This window comes from Falco cherrug, chromosome 2 (assembly GCF_023634085.1).
Source record: "Falco cherrug isolate bFalChe1 chromosome 2, bFalChe1.pri, whole genome shotgun sequence".
NCBI classification, from domain to species: domain Eukaryota; kingdom Metazoa; phylum Chordata; class Aves; order Falconiformes; family Falconidae; genus Falco; species Falco cherrug.
Genome location: NC_073698.1, coordinates 82933024 through 82947627, shown reverse-complemented (window position 1 = coordinate 82947627; position 14604 = coordinate 82933024). Strand labels below are relative to the sequence as shown.

The following is a 14604-nucleotide window of genomic DNA, read 5'->3' as shown; positions in this document are numbered from 1 at the left end:
CTGGCTACCAGAAAACTAGACTGAACATACGAAAGACAAAACTTCAAACTGCATTTGCAAATATACACAGCCACTTCTTTTAAAGGAATGAGTGTCACTGGTCAGTGGGAAATGCTTCCTTTTACTAGGAGCATTTTCCTTAAGCATTTAATTATGTAGGAGAAAGGCTTAAAATGCGTTGTATGTTAAGAGGAGTGGCATGTGTAATATAAAATAAAATTTGATCTTCCCGTAATCTCAGGTTGGGAATGTCAGTTCACAACCATCTGTTACTAGCGTACATATTTTGTTTTCTCTGCCCTTTTTACTTGCAAGTGCTGAAGCTCTAGAGCAGGGGGGCCCTTGCCCACCAGCACCTTGGCCAAAGAACAGCAGATACTTCTTTGCACATCAGAAAGCTGCTTTTAGGCACAAGAACGCCCAGACCTTGAATTCAGTCTAGTAGCCAGCGTCATAGCCAGTCTTTTTCAACCATAGTTGTTATCACCTCTCAGTTTCAAAACATCAGTTTAGCTCTGAAAAGACTGAAATACAAAACCTTTCCAACTGAGTTGCTGCAGCAGCAACATTTAAAGACGGCCAGGGTTTTTACTCCAGTGGACGAGTTTTGTATTTCAGAAGCAGAAACTGCATAACCATCTGTTAGATGCACACAGTTCAGAGAAGCCGTGATACAATACCGATACCCAAAACCACAAGGTACAAAGCTGAAATCTGAAGTGGACATCAACCAAAAGATTATTTCTAAAGGCAGGAGCTTTGAAAGAGACTTTCATTCATAGGGAAAGAATGTGACAGTTGTGGGGGCAACAGGTAGCCTTAAAGCCAGATTTTTAAAATGAGTTTAAAACATCCTTCAGCTGAGCAGGGAGCTGACAGAGCTCTGCAATGGGAGTGAGGCAGCACAGCAGAAAGCTGCTCTTTCAGGAAGTCAGGAAACCAACTTGAACTCAATAAAAATTTGAGAATACTGATCCATGAGGACAAATGGTTAAATGACAGAGTAATTTCTAAGGATGGAAATTTTATTCAATCACAAGAGCGAGCCTTCAGTCATTGCTAACAAAGTTATCTACATACATTCAGAGTTAAATGTGAGGTTGTTGCTTTTCTTGATCAGCCTCTCCAATTTCATGGTATATGGTTCAAGCTTCTACCCTTACCTGCCTTACCTACCAGTAAGACAAATAAGAGTCTATTATTATACAGGTGTCTATAACTACAAACTCCATGACAGATGAAAAAAGGTGCTTTTTTCCACTAATCTTTGCTTTTGGGACAGATGTTGTTCCTTACAACTTTAAGAAATGAAGCACTGCTTTAAGTAATTACTGGTTATTTACGCAATCTGGAAAACCTAAAAACTCCGTTTTCCTATGACTTGGAACAACTCAGACCCACAAAATAAATAAGGTTTTGTTTTGGTAGATATTTTTTTTTTTTTTTTTTTACATTAGCAGCACACATGTGTGTGCAGAAAGCAGATCACATACAGGAATAGCCAAGTAACTGTAAATACAAGAGATCTGGCCAATGGCTACAGTGGAGAGGAATAGAGTTTAAGATTATACAACATCCAGGACAAGATTTTTTAATCCAGTTTATTAAATATTGCTTTTTGGGGACATGTTTACAACAAGCCCAAATAAATTGTTTAAGGATTCAAAGCAGTCTTATTAAAATACAGCTTCAATATAAAGTTTGTCACAGTTTTACAGTATTCAAAAATGACAGACCTGCCTTAAAAAAAGACTATTACACCAAAACATAAGAAAAACAGAAAAACAAACAAGTTTGGCATTTTCATAATCTTTATAGTATAAAACAGAATATTAAATCTATTACCAGCAAGCGGATACTTCAATCTATTACCTAGTCTGAAGTGTATCCCGTTAAAACACACTATACAACAGCACTATACAAAAGTTGTGGTGATACTCATTTGATGAAAGTGCATCCCTGAAAGTTTGCCAGTTAGCTCTTTAGGAGGCAAAAAAAAAAAAAAAAAAAAAGAAAAATTAAAACGTCCTCTTTTAACCGAAGGCTTTATTAGTTTTTTTGGGTTTGTTTTTTTTTTTTGTTTTGTTTTGTTTTTTGTTTTTTGTTTTTTTTTCTCGGTTTTGTCTCACTTTCAGCCTTCTTTTAAAAGTGTCTACGGACGCCCACCAGGGGGCAGCGTAAGATTAACCATCAAATCACGAACGGCCGCAAATATTGTGCATTCACCTGGAACAGGGAAAAGAGACAGGTTAGCGTCCCCCCGCGCACAAACCGCGCTCCAACCACCTCCCGAGGCTGCGCGACACCGGCTCGGGGCTCCCAGCACCCGGTACGGGGCTCCCAGCACCCGGTACGGGCAGCGCTGGAGGAGACGTGGCGACTGCGACTCGCAAATCCCAGCCGCCTCCGAGGATGTCGGGATTTGTAATGATTTTAAATGGAAGTAGCTCCGGCTTTCCCAGCAGGGTAGCTCTTGGTCATGAAATTGCAAGCAGCTCTTAACTATTAGGTGATTTTGAAGGTCAGATTGAATCTACACTAGAATTTATCGTACATGGCACTGCAATCGCAGTTTTTCTGTACGTTACTAATCAAAAGCACTACATTTTATAAAGAAACCCTCCCCCAACTTTTTTGAGTTCTATTTGTATTGATTAAGAGCAGAAACAAAACATTTCGGAAGACTCAAGTCAAACAGCTGGAAGATTTTTTCTGTCCTAAGCCTAGTTTTGGAAACATTTCTAATTCCAAGACTGGGCAGAAGTCAGAAATCTGTTTCTTTCAACCAAATTGCTCTGGCTCTACCCTTGACACCTAAACTGCAAAATAAAACACTGAAACTGAAGTTCGTTTGCTCTAACGGCTGAGATATAGTACAGAGAGAAAAAAACAGCCATAGCTGTCCCAAGTTTAGAATACCAGCATTTTTTGACAAACACACACACACACACACTCTGAAATTTTTTTTAAAAGTTAAAAACAATAGAATCAAAAGGGTTTAATCAGAACAAAGGGTGAAGTATTAGGCAGCTGTGACTTTCATCTACTGTTTCCTGGTAAAAGAATACAATTAATAGCCACTATTGTACCCTGGTTACCGTGGGCTGAATTTTCCCTGCATATTTCAATAAACATCAATTAGAAGGTGTTGAATTTTGTTGCTGAAGGAGCAACAGTATGAGCAAAGAAGAGCAGAGCCTGTTAGGATGCATTAACCCTAACTGCCAAACTAAGGATTCCCAAGATTATTTTGGGCAAGTCATTATAATAACAAAGCTACAAATCTGGGCTAAACCCCATCCGCTGCATCATTGAAATGCTTAGTCGTGAAGTACTTTAAGAAATATCACAAGTCCCTTGAGCTCTTCTCTAAGGGTCAACCTCCAGCATTTGTAGGGACTTCCATTTCCTTACCAGATTGATGTCCACTACATAGTGCAGGTTGTAGATCTACAGCTTGAGTTTAACCCTATTACTCCAGGGCATTGATTCCATTTCAGTTCATAAAATTATTTCCCCAAAATATTTTTTCCCCCCATGGAGGCATAGGTAAAGTGGTCTCAGAAAGACAGTATATTCACAATGAGTCAACATCTTACTGTTAAACACAGCAGAACGTGTTTGCCCACAGATCTGAAAAGAAAACTCTTCCAAAAGAACTTACTTTTCAGGCACTACCATTTTATTAAGAGGAAAATTAAGCTGAATACAAAATACTTTCTCACAAAGAGAGAAAGGTAAAAAAGATACAGCCAAAACGAGGCAACACTGATTACGGGTTACAATGAAAGTGCCAGCAATATCATACGTGCATGATGGGAAGCCCTGGTCCTTTCTGACTGAAACAGTGAAAAACTCACTTAACCAAGCAAATTGCAGTTAGTGCAGCAGAAGAGCTAACAGGTAGGAAAATCCTGGGTACAGCATGATAGCATCAGAAAAGAAAGGATATGCACCTGCGATCTCTCATGTACTGCTGTTGTATAAGTTGTCTCCCAACTACCTACTTCCATCTGTTGGCTCTCCTATCACCCTTCAATGGCAAAGAAGGTAGCTTGTTCTCTTTCTTCAGCTATAATAACTTAAGTTCTGACAGTAAGAACACAGGAAATTGCATTTCAAGTGTCTGCAGGGAAGATCCTATTTGGCTCAGTGAAGGTGGTGGAAATAAACAAACAAATCCATACAGACTAATTTCTTTCTTTTAGAAGTCAGAAGAAAGGCTACTAGAAAATGTCCTCTGCTCAGCTAGGTACATTCTTCTTTGCCTGGATAAAGTCCTGCTTGGGGCCACAAGCTCTTTTTGTAAGTGTTTTTTCCCCTGCCTATACTCTGCTCCCTGTATTGCATCCCCAAACTACTTCAAAACTTCTGTAATAAAAATTGTCTATCCTGATCTATCTATCTAATGATCATGAGAAGACATCTCACCTGGTATACTCAAGAGCAGTTTTGGCTATCACTCCTTACGCTGCAGTATTTTGTGGAGGGTTTACCTTAAAACACAACTTAGTGCAATGACAAAGAGGAAAACAAGTGTCTACCCTTCCCCACACTAGGGGAACTCAGTAGGGAAGCGCCTTCCAAGAGAAACACCTGTGGTTAATATACCTTGAAATAAAAGTCCTGTATACACAACAGTTCTGTACCACATACAGAACTCTTGGGTAATCCCACACGTCCTCAAGGCTATTCTCCTCTCTCCTATCTACCTACACCATTACTATATGTTAAACAGAAAATGCATGTTAATTTATATCTCATCACAATTTTCAGAAATGTATGCATATCCACACCAATTTAAGATAAACATCGCTCATGTTCCAGCCACTGAAATAAACCATCAAGCATAGTTAAAATTACCACATAACAACGAGATGAATAATCATACAGAATAGAAGTAGAATTCAACCTCTGGATTCAAAAGTTCAATCTGTTCACTGGGTTACTGGAAAAAAGGTTTTGTTCTTCAGCATGTAACTATAGCAGAACTGAAAGTTACTGTTCTCAAGAGCCATCTGTGTATTAGGACCCCAAACCACTGCTTACAGACAACATGCTGCCCAAAGAACCTGCTACTGTTCAATTTCAGATAATGAAATAAAAAAATAAAAAAAAAAGGGCATGACAAACAAGAGGGAAAGCAAAGCACAACATCGCTCACAGGGCACTACCTACGGAGCCACTGAACATTCAGAACAGCCTATTTAGCTCAAACACTTCACAGCACATTTGGTGGACATAACTGTATGCACCTCTGTTAGTGTACACACTGACAAAGGAGCATACAATCACTCCAATTACTTTTTAATCATTCACAGCACTTGGACAAGTTCTGATAACTATTTCAACATCCCTTTATATTCTACTGTTGAGCTCAACAACTTCATAATTAACCATGAAAACTGACACTTGACCATAGCATATTTCTTATGACTCACTCTGGGCCAATTTGTTAAAAAGCATGACTCCTACTCACAGCAAGAGCTGGGCCAACAAGAGGTGCATTCTACCACTTGGGCAGAACAGCAAAATCCAGCCTGAATCACCAGTGTAACCTTCTGCTGTGTTGCCAATACTTACTAGTAAGTTACATATTGCCTGTCACATCAGGAGTTTGTAATCACTAAAGTAGTATTATAGAAACCAAGAAGAACTCAGACTTAAGAGAGGTTTAGTTTTACACTGGAGATTTGTCACAGATGTCTGGGTGAAGAGAATATATCTACTGGACATGTACAGTACCTGGTCGCGGTGAATTCAGTTCAGCAAACCTCTTTAGAATATTGCTAACCATCATTGGAGCAGCAACAGAAGAGTTCTGCTGCCTGGGAATGTCAGCCTGTTGCGTTGTACCCGAAGCCATATCATAAATAATTGGGACTATAATACTAACAGCTTCCTGTGGGACTGTTGTTTTCTGTGTTAGCTGGAGCTGCAGGAAAATACAGAAGTATGGTAAACTGAACAGCCACGTACTTCAGCATAAATTCTAATACAGTTAAAACATTCCAGGCCATAGATAGCATCCACTTCCACCCCCTCAGTTTTCAGACATCAATTCTGTAACAGTGAAGTTGTCAATCAGGTGTAGGTGTAGACTATTTTCTTTTCAAAGGCACCCTACAGTGAGCACTGCTTACTGATGCTAACATAGATTTGTTCTAAACATCTCATTCCTGCTGTCCTTTTCCAGCACCACTAATGCATATATCACTTAATCTAGGTGGTTAGGGCCGCAAAGAACAAAACCCTCAGAAGCTAAGCATTCCAAGATACCTGCAGCCCAGAGGGAACTGAACTTTATGTACTTCAATATCTCTCCAAGGACACAAAACATGAAGAATTGCTGTGCTTTCATAGGAGGAAGAATAGAAATACTAACTGAACTCCTTACAAGAGATGCACACAAATCTAGGCTTCCAAATGGTGTAACATTTTTAGCAATTACAGTTGTCAGATATAGCATGCTTGTGTTTTGCTACTAACCTGTGATGATTCCAAAGACATGCAGCCCACAAAATTTTAAAACAGATAGCTCTACTTACAAAAAACAACATTTTGGATTTCAGCACAACAGCAGGTGTTCCTGGAGGTGCAATTGGCGGTGCACTGGGAGGAATTGTTAAACAAAACTGCACATTCCATTTCAGCTGACTTGCCTGATCAGGGAACTGTTTAGAAAGAGCAGCACAGAGAAAGAACAGCAAAAGGTCTCACATCAGCGACGTACATGGCTACGAACTAGGCAAACATTAGGAAATAAGTGCCCCTCTAGCTAAACTTGCAGATGTTGCCAGGTTTAGTGTAAGCCAGAACAGTTCTGAAAGAATTGAGCGTAGGGTGAACAAGAATACAATCAGAAAGATTCCAGCCAGCCTATGCACATGTCTATTGTGCAGTAACATGCCTGCAGTTTCTCAAGATCATCACTCTAAAGGAGAAATTTTAGGAGCTTCCAGGATAGCCAGTAGTAAAATGAAAACTTCTTTATTAGTACTAAAACCCATATATATAAATTTAGAGTAGTTATGTCTAATGAGTAATAAGTCTTTACAGATAAAGATACAGCATCTTTTTCATTTTTTAAATATAACCTCCGAAGTTGGGTGAACCAAATAAAACAGTTAACTTACCAGCTCAAGTTTCATGATGTGTACGCAGTCCCTGAGGATATGTGTTGGAGCCCCTAGTAATTTTGTGAAGGCTATTAGGGTGTTCGCTTTAAAAGGTGGTCCTGCAACCTAAAGACAGACACTATTTAGTACTGCCTATTTAGATAACAGCTATATAATTTAATACAGTAACCACCATGCACAGCTGTTAATTTTGTATTTTGCAGTCCTTACACACACCAATGAAAGTCAGCAGCACCATTAAGTTAAAACATCACTAGAGATTAAAAGCAATGCACAAAAATTTAAACATTATGATTTGAGTACATACCCTTGTTTCAAAAAACTTCTCCAAAACTTGTAACTCCTCTGATTTCCACTGTCCTGTATTTTCAGGTGTTACTTTCAGTTGCAAAGTCTGGTTGGTTTTGGGATTGAGAGCAACCCTACACTTCAGTGCCTCCGTCTTAAACATAATTACACCTGGTTCATTGGAGTTTATTAACTGTAGCTGCATGAAAAGTAGTATCACATTTGATCAGTTGTTCGTTAAGTAGCATGAGCACAGACACAGATTCACTCCCAAAACTCTAGTGAACAACCTGTCCTTCTTCCAGACAGAAACGTGATATTTGTATATACAGGTAAAATTATTTGAGAATGAAGCTTATGCAAGATTTGGCTTCTTTCACTGAATCAATGCCAAAGTGAAGAGGGACACAATGTCTGTCCCAAACTCTAAAGCGATATTCATGACTGAGTAGTTCAGTTATTGCCAACTAGTAACTAATTTCTTGGGCAGTCCTGCCAAGTCATGCCATCCATAGTAACCCTGTGGCTGTTCTGATTAACTCCCAACAGACATGCTGCCCTCACAGAAGCCATGGCATCTGAAAATCTGGTCAGTCTTTGCTATTGTATGTTATCAAATTCCACCTGACCAAACAGGCTTTCCACTTCTAATTTGTGTGGAAAAGAACACTTGACACTTTAGATGGCAAGATTCAGAAGTACAGCACAAGTCCACCAGCAAATACTGTATCTGAAGTGTTTCAGTTTGTGACTGATTTGAAAGACATGGAATACAGAAGCACGAAATAGAAGAGTTGTAAAGTCATACTCACAGGTCAGTACTTAAACAATCTAAACCTTACCGTTTCCTGTTGTATGATCCTCTGAAGATGCCTCCTCATAATAACTGATCCAAGGAATCGCTCAAGAGGGGAGCAAAGATAGCTGCCAGCCAGTCCCGGCACAAGCCCAGGGGTAGGAGAGGGCAACAACAGAATATTCAAGGCACTGTGGGTGAGGATTGTAGGTATGGATGCGGCCCAAGAGCGCTGAGGTAGTTTACGAGGTGGAGGCATGCTAGTCGGCATTGCTTGGGAACCTATTGATATGGAAAAAGTACTTGCATTAAGGAAGGATTTAAGTTGCAAGGCCAGATGTGCGTGCACTTTATTTGTTGTCACTAAACAACCAATAAGTCCTCTAGGCCAAAGCTTAGCCCTCCTTATTTAAGAATTTGGCTGCCTAGTGATAGCCAACGGATAGACAAAGTCACAGAATTAGAGTTTTGACATTTCACCCATGCAAAGAGTCTCAGTAACATTAAAATCGTACTCTTTTCCTCTTCCTGCAGCATGCCAGCAGATAGCAGGTTCATACAACAAACTCCATGAGATGTAAAGATAGCTAAATCAGTCGTGCAAAAGCAGCGTTACAACTCTGATGTGAAAAGTTAGTATTTGCGTAGGCAAATATGCCTATCATTGCTTTCATTCTAAAGAGTTTTCTCTCTGTCATGGAGCTTAATAGTTTAACGCTAATTTCTACAGTGCCACAAGAGGTATCAATCCTGCTGAAGTTTATGTTGTATGATTTAACTAGCTTTCTAATTTGTTATAGAAGATCTGAACTAGGACAGAATAAAGGCTTCATTTCCTTAGATATTTTACTGCACAAGGGTAGTAAGAACTGTTACACTGACACACAAAACTATCAAAAAGAACAGAACTAGAAAGGTTAAACACGAGTGTTTCACAGTCATAACACCGATAAAGAAGCCTACTTGTTCCAGCTCGTGGGGAATGAGAGGCATCTGGGACAGGTGAATGAAGGGAAGGGTTGGCTGGTGACATTCCAGGCATCCGTGCTGCTGGTGATGGACCAGAGACCTGGGGAGATCCTGGCCAGTTCCCTGCACGCTGACTGGGTGACATCATGGTGTATGGTGAGCTTGGGTCTATGGTACCTACAGATGTTACAAGACCGTTATTTTTTTAAAAGGTACAAGGCTTTCTAATCTAGAAATCTAAAAAAGGCTTATCAAAACCTTTAAAGCATAGAAGTGCCTGCAAGCTTTTAGACAACATTTTACATAAAAAATTACACATAAAAAACATAGGGGGTGTGTGTGTGTAAAATCAAGATACAGATTCAGGGGTTTTCTGGTTGTATTTTTTAAAAGTAAAGTAAAATTGAAGATTAAGGCAAATTGGCACATTCAACACATAACTTGTTCTAAACTAAAAGGAACATATGCCTATGGACTTGGACTTCTACTGCTCCTTAGCAAATGGAAGCCTCAGCTAGACTGCTCCTTATCTATTCAGTATCTTGCAGTTACCTCTGCAAAAGTACATTTGCTTTTGTACTCTGCTACAAAGACCAATCAGAACAAGCTTCTTAAAACAGTCTGTTGTATATCTATCTCACTTTGCTCATCCTGATAGCTAAATTGGTGTGCTAAAATTACAATCTGATTTGTTCATTTATTGTGATCAATGGAATGGTTTCCAAAGCACTGTGATTACAACAAAATTGTTTTGGCAGCTTTCCAGAAAAACTTAATAAAGGAAACCACCAAAAGGCACACTGCTTGCATATAGGTATGTCAAACCAGCAAGACTTTGACAATGTTTTCAAATTGCAAGTATTTGAATTTCTAACCTGTTCCAGTTATTTTTCCAGGAAGCATAAGCAGTGAAAATATATTAACTAATCTAACAAGAGACAATGCTCACTAAAAGCTGCAGCCATTGTTCTGCTACAAGACCACAAGGAATTTCCCCACATTAGTAAGCAGAAAAGAGTGATTGGTAGTCAGGTTTTAAAAGGTTAGGAACATCTCAACGTGCCATGCAGCTGCTTTTGACTCCTGTTAAGTTACACCCACATGTATGAAAAACAGTGACTTAAGTTAATTGAGAAAATTTCGTATGTTGTAATTGGCTTAGGTCTGCTCCAGAAGACTTAATTTAAAGAAGCAGATTCAATATGCCCTCCCTGTCACCATATATACACCTGCCAGTAAAGAACTCACCATGTGGGCTGGCAAAGCTAGCTGTTTGTCCCATTGTGATTCCAAGAGAGGAAGGTGAAGGAGTTGGACCAAAGGATGCTGGTGATGGTGCTCTTAAAGCTCCACTAGGTGAGCTTGCAGCATGCAAATTTCCTAATCAAAGACATCATGTCATGTCACTCAACATACACATTTCCCATTTTTCTGTTAAATTTTTTTTCTATCAGCCATCTCCTTTTTAGGGATGCAGCAAGCAAATGAGAATTTGGTTTTGCACTCAAAGGCTTTATTTTGTACACACATGAGCATTGTATTTTCCAGATTGATTCACCACACAAAGGAAAATTTCCAAGATATTTGGCTTGAAGAATGGCATTTCCCCCCTGATCAGCACTTCCCCAAATTTAAATATTTTCAGCTGTTGTACTATAACAGCTGGGAGCTGAAAGCAGGGCTTTGGTGATGAAAAGCTTTTCTGAAGAAGCAGGTATAGAAAATTAACAGGTTTTGACCTGAGCAAGCTGCAAGCCATAAAAGTTCCAAACGTTACACAGCTAAAGATGGCAGTTTCACTGAATGTTGGGTTTTTGTTTGGTTTTCTTTTTTTTTTTTTTTAAGTTTCCAAAATGTACTTTCTAGAACATGCATGGCAGGATTTTGCTTTGCTATTTTTCCACAATATAAGGTGCATTCTTTTGGCTAACTTGGAGCTAAACACAGCTCAAATAGTAGAAAAAGCAGGCATGCACAAAGGCACATTTCCAGCACATGATCAGCATACAAACTCTCAGCCATCTTACCTGGTGACTGCGTGTGCATCATAGATGGAGATGGCGTCACTGTGTTGTGATAGGAGGTGGGCGGTGAAGTGAGAGGATATGCTCCCGATGCTCCTGCCTGTTTTGCAAACGGCTGAAATTGTCAACACAGGACAACGAGAATTTTTGATCATTTTGTACTAAAACTAAAGTATGCGCAGGAGAATACTAGTGACAGTTTGGTCTCCACCTATGAAATCTTATAGGCCCATCAATGTAGTTGTTTGAGTCTCTATATCACCTTGTTCAGTGCTCACTGTTTTTTCCACAGTGACTTCTTGCAGTTTCTCCTCAAGACACAGTATCTCTGCACTTCATTCGGTTTTATCTGTCACCCTGTAACAGCAAAGCCTCTTGACTACCCCTCCCATCTTTTATCTTAAACAGTCATTTTCCCTCCCTCAGCCCTTCGCTTCCAAGGCAGCAAGTCTCATGTGACCTTCCAAAGCTGCTGTTCATACACCATGGGCTGTTTACACTGGAATAAGAAATGGCAAAATAAATTAATACATTTTGCCCCAAGGGGAATTCCACAGCAGAGCAGTTTTATAGTCTGCCCTTCCATTTTTTACTGCTAATCCTTTTAGAACATTAAGTCTTTAGAAATCTACAGCTGTGGAAGACAATAAACATTTCTTATTTTGCCTGGAGGGTACCTGTTGTTGTGGTTGCTGTGGTGGCTGCTGGGGTTGAAGCTGTGACATCAAAGAATCCATCATGTCTCCTCCAATAGGAGAAGGTGGGTTATCGTCTTCATTTACAGATCGTCTTCGTGCATCCTGATTGCTGTCAACAAACATGTTCAGGAATGTCTGTGGAAAAATCAGTTTTGTTAGCAATTTCCCTGTTGAAATTTTATTACATAAATAAGCACAGTATTTGCTGAGCTTTTATGCCATCTTTATCAGCTACAGGATGTAAGAAACAGGCAGGTCTCTAGAACTAACTACTAGCAGGCATTCATTATATACAGTACAAATAGTTTGCAAAATGTATCAGTTCATAAACAGATCTTCTCAGTGGATATGTAAGCTTTATTCCCCTTTCCTTTTAAAAAAGAAAGGGTCTTGTGTTGCCACCAAACATTAACACCTTGCTCATTAACATGAAATATCTTTAATTAATCGAAATAACATTTTTCTTTTTTCCTTAAAAATAAGGAAAAGCCTCACAAAGTTCTTCACATGAGATTCATACTTCAAGTTAGAAGCTATTTACAACATGCCAGAAAACACAAAAATGGTCACCTTTAATCCAGGCGCAGGGTAAAAGCCTTCAACTATTTTGCTGTTGTCAAAGAGACTGTACGCCCCATCACGTATCGCTACAACACCGCGACTCCGGCAGTAGATGTCAATACAGTACATATTCCTAAAAGCCAGCCTGATATGCGTGGGTGACTGTGGCAGAATTGAGAAACACTGATAGGCAGTGTTGGTGCGTTGAGTCAGACCCAGCATGGGCACAGTTGGAAGTTTGTTGATGGCATTTAATGGAGCCTGAGTGTCAAACAAAACCTGAGAGAGAACAGATGTTGACAGATCAGGTAGCTTACCTCTAAGTAAAGGTCAGAGAAAATGGGGCATAGCAGGGACACAATCTTCCCCAAGTTACCTTCTACCAATGAGATCCATAAACCATAACAACACACACATGCAATTTTGAAGAGAACAGTTTAAGCAGAACTCAGCTCTTAATTATCTTGCATTTTGCTTGACAGAAGCTTTTAAAATGTTACCTGTAACAACTGCACTACGTTTGGCGTTTTATTAAACATCTCCTGGAGCTGGTGCAGAATTGTGTTGTGACAGTTACTGCAACCTGAGTTTGGACCAACAGTTCCCAGTGAAATGTGAAACTTCTGGAGTATGGAATTCCACTGAATGCTGATCTGCAATGTCAAGAACATGAAATGGTCTTGGAAACTAGAACAACTACAAGATTATAACAAGAAAGATGGTCTGCTTTAAGTTTTTTCCCCCTTTTTTCATCAAACCTCACAGATTCCTAACTCACCTCCCTCAAAAGCTGCTGAGGTTGGGGCAGGGGGGGTGCACTCCTTTAACATCCATTTACCTAGCTGGATTGTTGGCAATCACAAAACTGGGGAAATATTTTAGCAAGTCAACCAAAAAGAAAAAAAAAGCCTTTTCTGCCAAAGGTGAGACAGAAAAAACTAAACTTGAGAGATTCATGCTTCAGAGAACTGATTAATGACTTGCTGGAGGTAGACGGGTTTTCTTAGTCATATTACACAAAAATGAGAACTGGACATGCTAACATGTAAGGAAGTGACATGCTAATTCTACACCGCTACTCTTGCTACTTATTAACTGTCCCAATAAAATGCACACAGAAATGTTCCTAAAAGTTCAGCTTAGAATCTGAAACCAAAAGCCTTCCAGGAAGCCAATTTCAAGTGTACCAGCTACTCTGCATCAGTTGCACACAAAAAAATATTCTTAGTCTGTAATAAATGTGTGCGTACTTCCGCCTCTACCTTGCATTTAAGGTACCAGTGTAAGTACTCAAACTGAAGAGTAAGCTAGAATTCTGAACAAGGGAACAGCACTGCTACAAAGTAACTAAGGACCCCCTCATTTGAAAGCACAGCACTACATGTAAAATTTTGTTAGAGCCGCTTCTCCTCAGGCAGAACGACACATTCAGCTTACATATACCCACATATCCCACTACAGCAGCGACCAGTAGCAACACTTACCATAAGCCTGTCAGAAAAAGGCTGTGACACCAGCTTTCATCAGTCAGGAGCACACAACTGTCCCTCCCACAATTTAAAGCATCTTATACAAATTCCGAACATCTGGTAACCTAACAAGTTAGCAATCTAGCACCCTCTATTTCTGTCTTTTCTACATTCACCAATACTAATTCAGTGTAATGTAATACCAAGAAATATTTTGTTGCACAATTCTGAGAACTCTAACCCTCCCATTCTGTTTCCAAACACACATTTAAGTGCACTTAGGAATTACTTACTGAGCTCCCCTTGGTAGTTCCGTAACAAAGGATTAGTTTTCGGTAATTGTAGATACGAACTTCTGAAAAAACGTTTAAGTGGTTGGGTATGTCTTTGAAGAGAGGAGGGAAATAAGTTAGTGAGAAGTCTATCATTATCTGTAAGCACATTATTTTAATGAAAAGGAGGTGATTTCTGTACCTGGTAAGGATCGTGCAAACTCCAGGACACATTCATACAGCCGAGCGATACTGTTCCAGTCATTAAGGAACATCTCAACAACTTTACGACCTCCAACTGGTTCAGATAATTGGTTTTCATACGTCAGGTAAACATGACGGGTTGGTCCTGCAGTGTTAGGAGGTGGTGAATACTGATTAAACTAGT

At 39.6% G+C, this 14604-nt stretch overlaps 1 protein-coding gene across 2 annotated transcripts in view; it reads right to left on the bottom strand.

Annotated features, from left to right (window-relative positions):
• Window positions 1-1583: 1583 nt before the first annotated feature.
• The window catches only part of MED14 (mediator complex subunit 14), a 36111-nt gene continuing 23090 nt past the window's right edge, over window positions 1584-14604 (bottom strand). Inside the window, exons 18-31 of one of the 2 annotated variants that reach the window (XM_005431932.4) lie at window positions 14419-14565; window positions 14238-14329; window positions 12976-13128; window positions 12485-12754; window positions 11894-12049; window positions 11220-11331; window positions 10441-10572; window positions 9187-9369; window positions 8270-8505; window positions 7447-7626; window positions 7137-7244; window positions 6549-6674; window positions 5746-5935; window positions 1584-2226 (exon numbers count right to left, since the gene is read on the bottom strand). In XM_005431932.4, the coding sequence (XP_005431989.3) occupies window positions 2153-2226; window positions 5746-5935; window positions 6549-6674; window positions 7137-7244; window positions 7447-7626; window positions 8270-8505; window positions 9187-9369; window positions 10441-10572; window positions 11220-11331; window positions 11894-12049; window positions 12485-12754; window positions 12976-13128; window positions 14238-14329; window positions 14419-14565 (2159 nt within the window). In that variant the 3' untranslated portion in view covers window positions 1584-2152. The remainder of the gene's footprint in view (window positions 2227-5745; window positions 5936-6548; window positions 6675-7136; window positions 7245-7446; window positions 7627-8269; window positions 8506-9186; window positions 9370-10440; window positions 10573-11219; window positions 11332-11893; window positions 12050-12484; window positions 12755-12975; window positions 13129-14237; window positions 14330-14418; window positions 14566-14604) is intronic. The other variant, XM_055701917.1, reaches the window with a different exon arrangement.